Source organism: Kryptolebias marmoratus, linkage group LG4 (assembly GCF_001649575.2).
Source record: "Kryptolebias marmoratus isolate JLee-2015 linkage group LG4, ASM164957v2, whole genome shotgun sequence".
Taxonomy (NCBI): domain Eukaryota; kingdom Metazoa; phylum Chordata; class Actinopteri; order Cyprinodontiformes; family Rivulidae; genus Kryptolebias; species Kryptolebias marmoratus.
The window spans coordinates 138,053-139,194 of record NC_051433.1 but is presented as its reverse complement, the minus strand read 5'-3'; the positions used below and the strand labels follow the sequence as shown (position 1 = coordinate 139,194).

At 46.8% G+C, this 1,142-nt stretch overlaps 1 protein-coding gene across 1 annotated transcript in view; it reads left to right on the top strand.

Moving 5' to 3' along the window:
- The window catches only part of LOC108250714 (deoxynucleotidyltransferase terminal-interacting protein 1), a 9,370-nt gene that overhangs the window by 3,019 nt on the left and 5,209 nt on the right, over positions 1 to 1,142 (top strand). Inside the window, exons 9-11 of the mRNA XM_017440723.3 lie at positions 137 to 195; positions 405 to 465; positions 688 to 759. Coding sequence (XP_017296212.1) covers positions 137 to 195; positions 405 to 465; positions 688 to 759 — 192 coding nt within the window. The remainder of the gene's footprint in view (positions 1 to 136; positions 196 to 404; positions 466 to 687; positions 760 to 1,142) is intronic.

The following is a 1,142-nucleotide window of genomic DNA, read 5'->3' as shown; positions in this document are numbered from 1 at the left end:
CCCCTCCTGTCCTGACCCCACCTGTCCTGACCCCTTCTGTCCTGACCCCACCTGTCCTGACCCCTCCTATCCTGACCCACCTGTCCTGAGTGTGTTCAGGTGAGTTTGAGTTACACCTGAAGTGTTTTTGTTTCAGTGGGATCCATCCAGACTCAGCGACAGCAGCACGTTCGTTCTCGGCTCTAGAGCCAACAAGTGAGTCAACAATCTAATGTCACTAAAGCTGGAGTAAACAGGAAGTAAACAGGAAGTAAACATATCCGCCAAACAAAAAACAAACAAACCAGAAGAAATCCAAGAAGAGCAACAGATTGAATAAATAAAGAATATACAAGTCATTACGATGCAGAAGCATAAATGGCTTCACAAGAAGTGGGTCATCAGCTGCTGTGATGTCATCGCAGGGCGCTGGGGATGGGCGGGACCAGAGGACGGATCTACATCAAACATGCCGACCTGTTCAAGGTAAAACTTGCTGACATCACCTGGTCAGGTGAGGTGTAGAAATAAAACGAGCGTTATTAGACCGTGTCCACAGATTTCACTGCTGAGCTGAGAGGGAACCTGAAGTCAAACAAGCATCCAGATAGCTTCATTAATTAATCTCCAGGTGGTCAGAGTGCTGTAGGTGTGTGTGACCTGCAGGAGGCGTGGCATTGATTAACTGTGTGTGTGTGTGTGTGTCAGTATGCAGCAGATGCAAAGGATAAGCAGTGGTTGGCAGAGAGACATCACATGAGGGCAACAGGAGGAAAGATGGTGAGAATCTGCACATGCTCACTGGTCTGTTTGATCACATGACCTCTGCTGTTTCACACTAACTAACCCAATGACTAACCTTATAATTAACCCGATGACTAACCTAATAACTAACCCGATGACTAACCTTTATCACTAACCCGATAACTAACCTTTATCACTAACCTGATAACTAACCCGATGACTAACCTTTATCACTAACCTGAACATCACTGTGGTCATTACATCAACTGACAAAGATCAACTGGATTGATTCAAGGATTCCAAGTAACTTAGGTCCTCAGCTGGTCTTCAGCTGGTCTTCAGCTGGTCCTCAGCTGGTCTTCAGCTGGTCCTCAGCTGGTCCTCAGCTGGTCCTCAGCTGGTCCTCAGCTGGTCTTCAG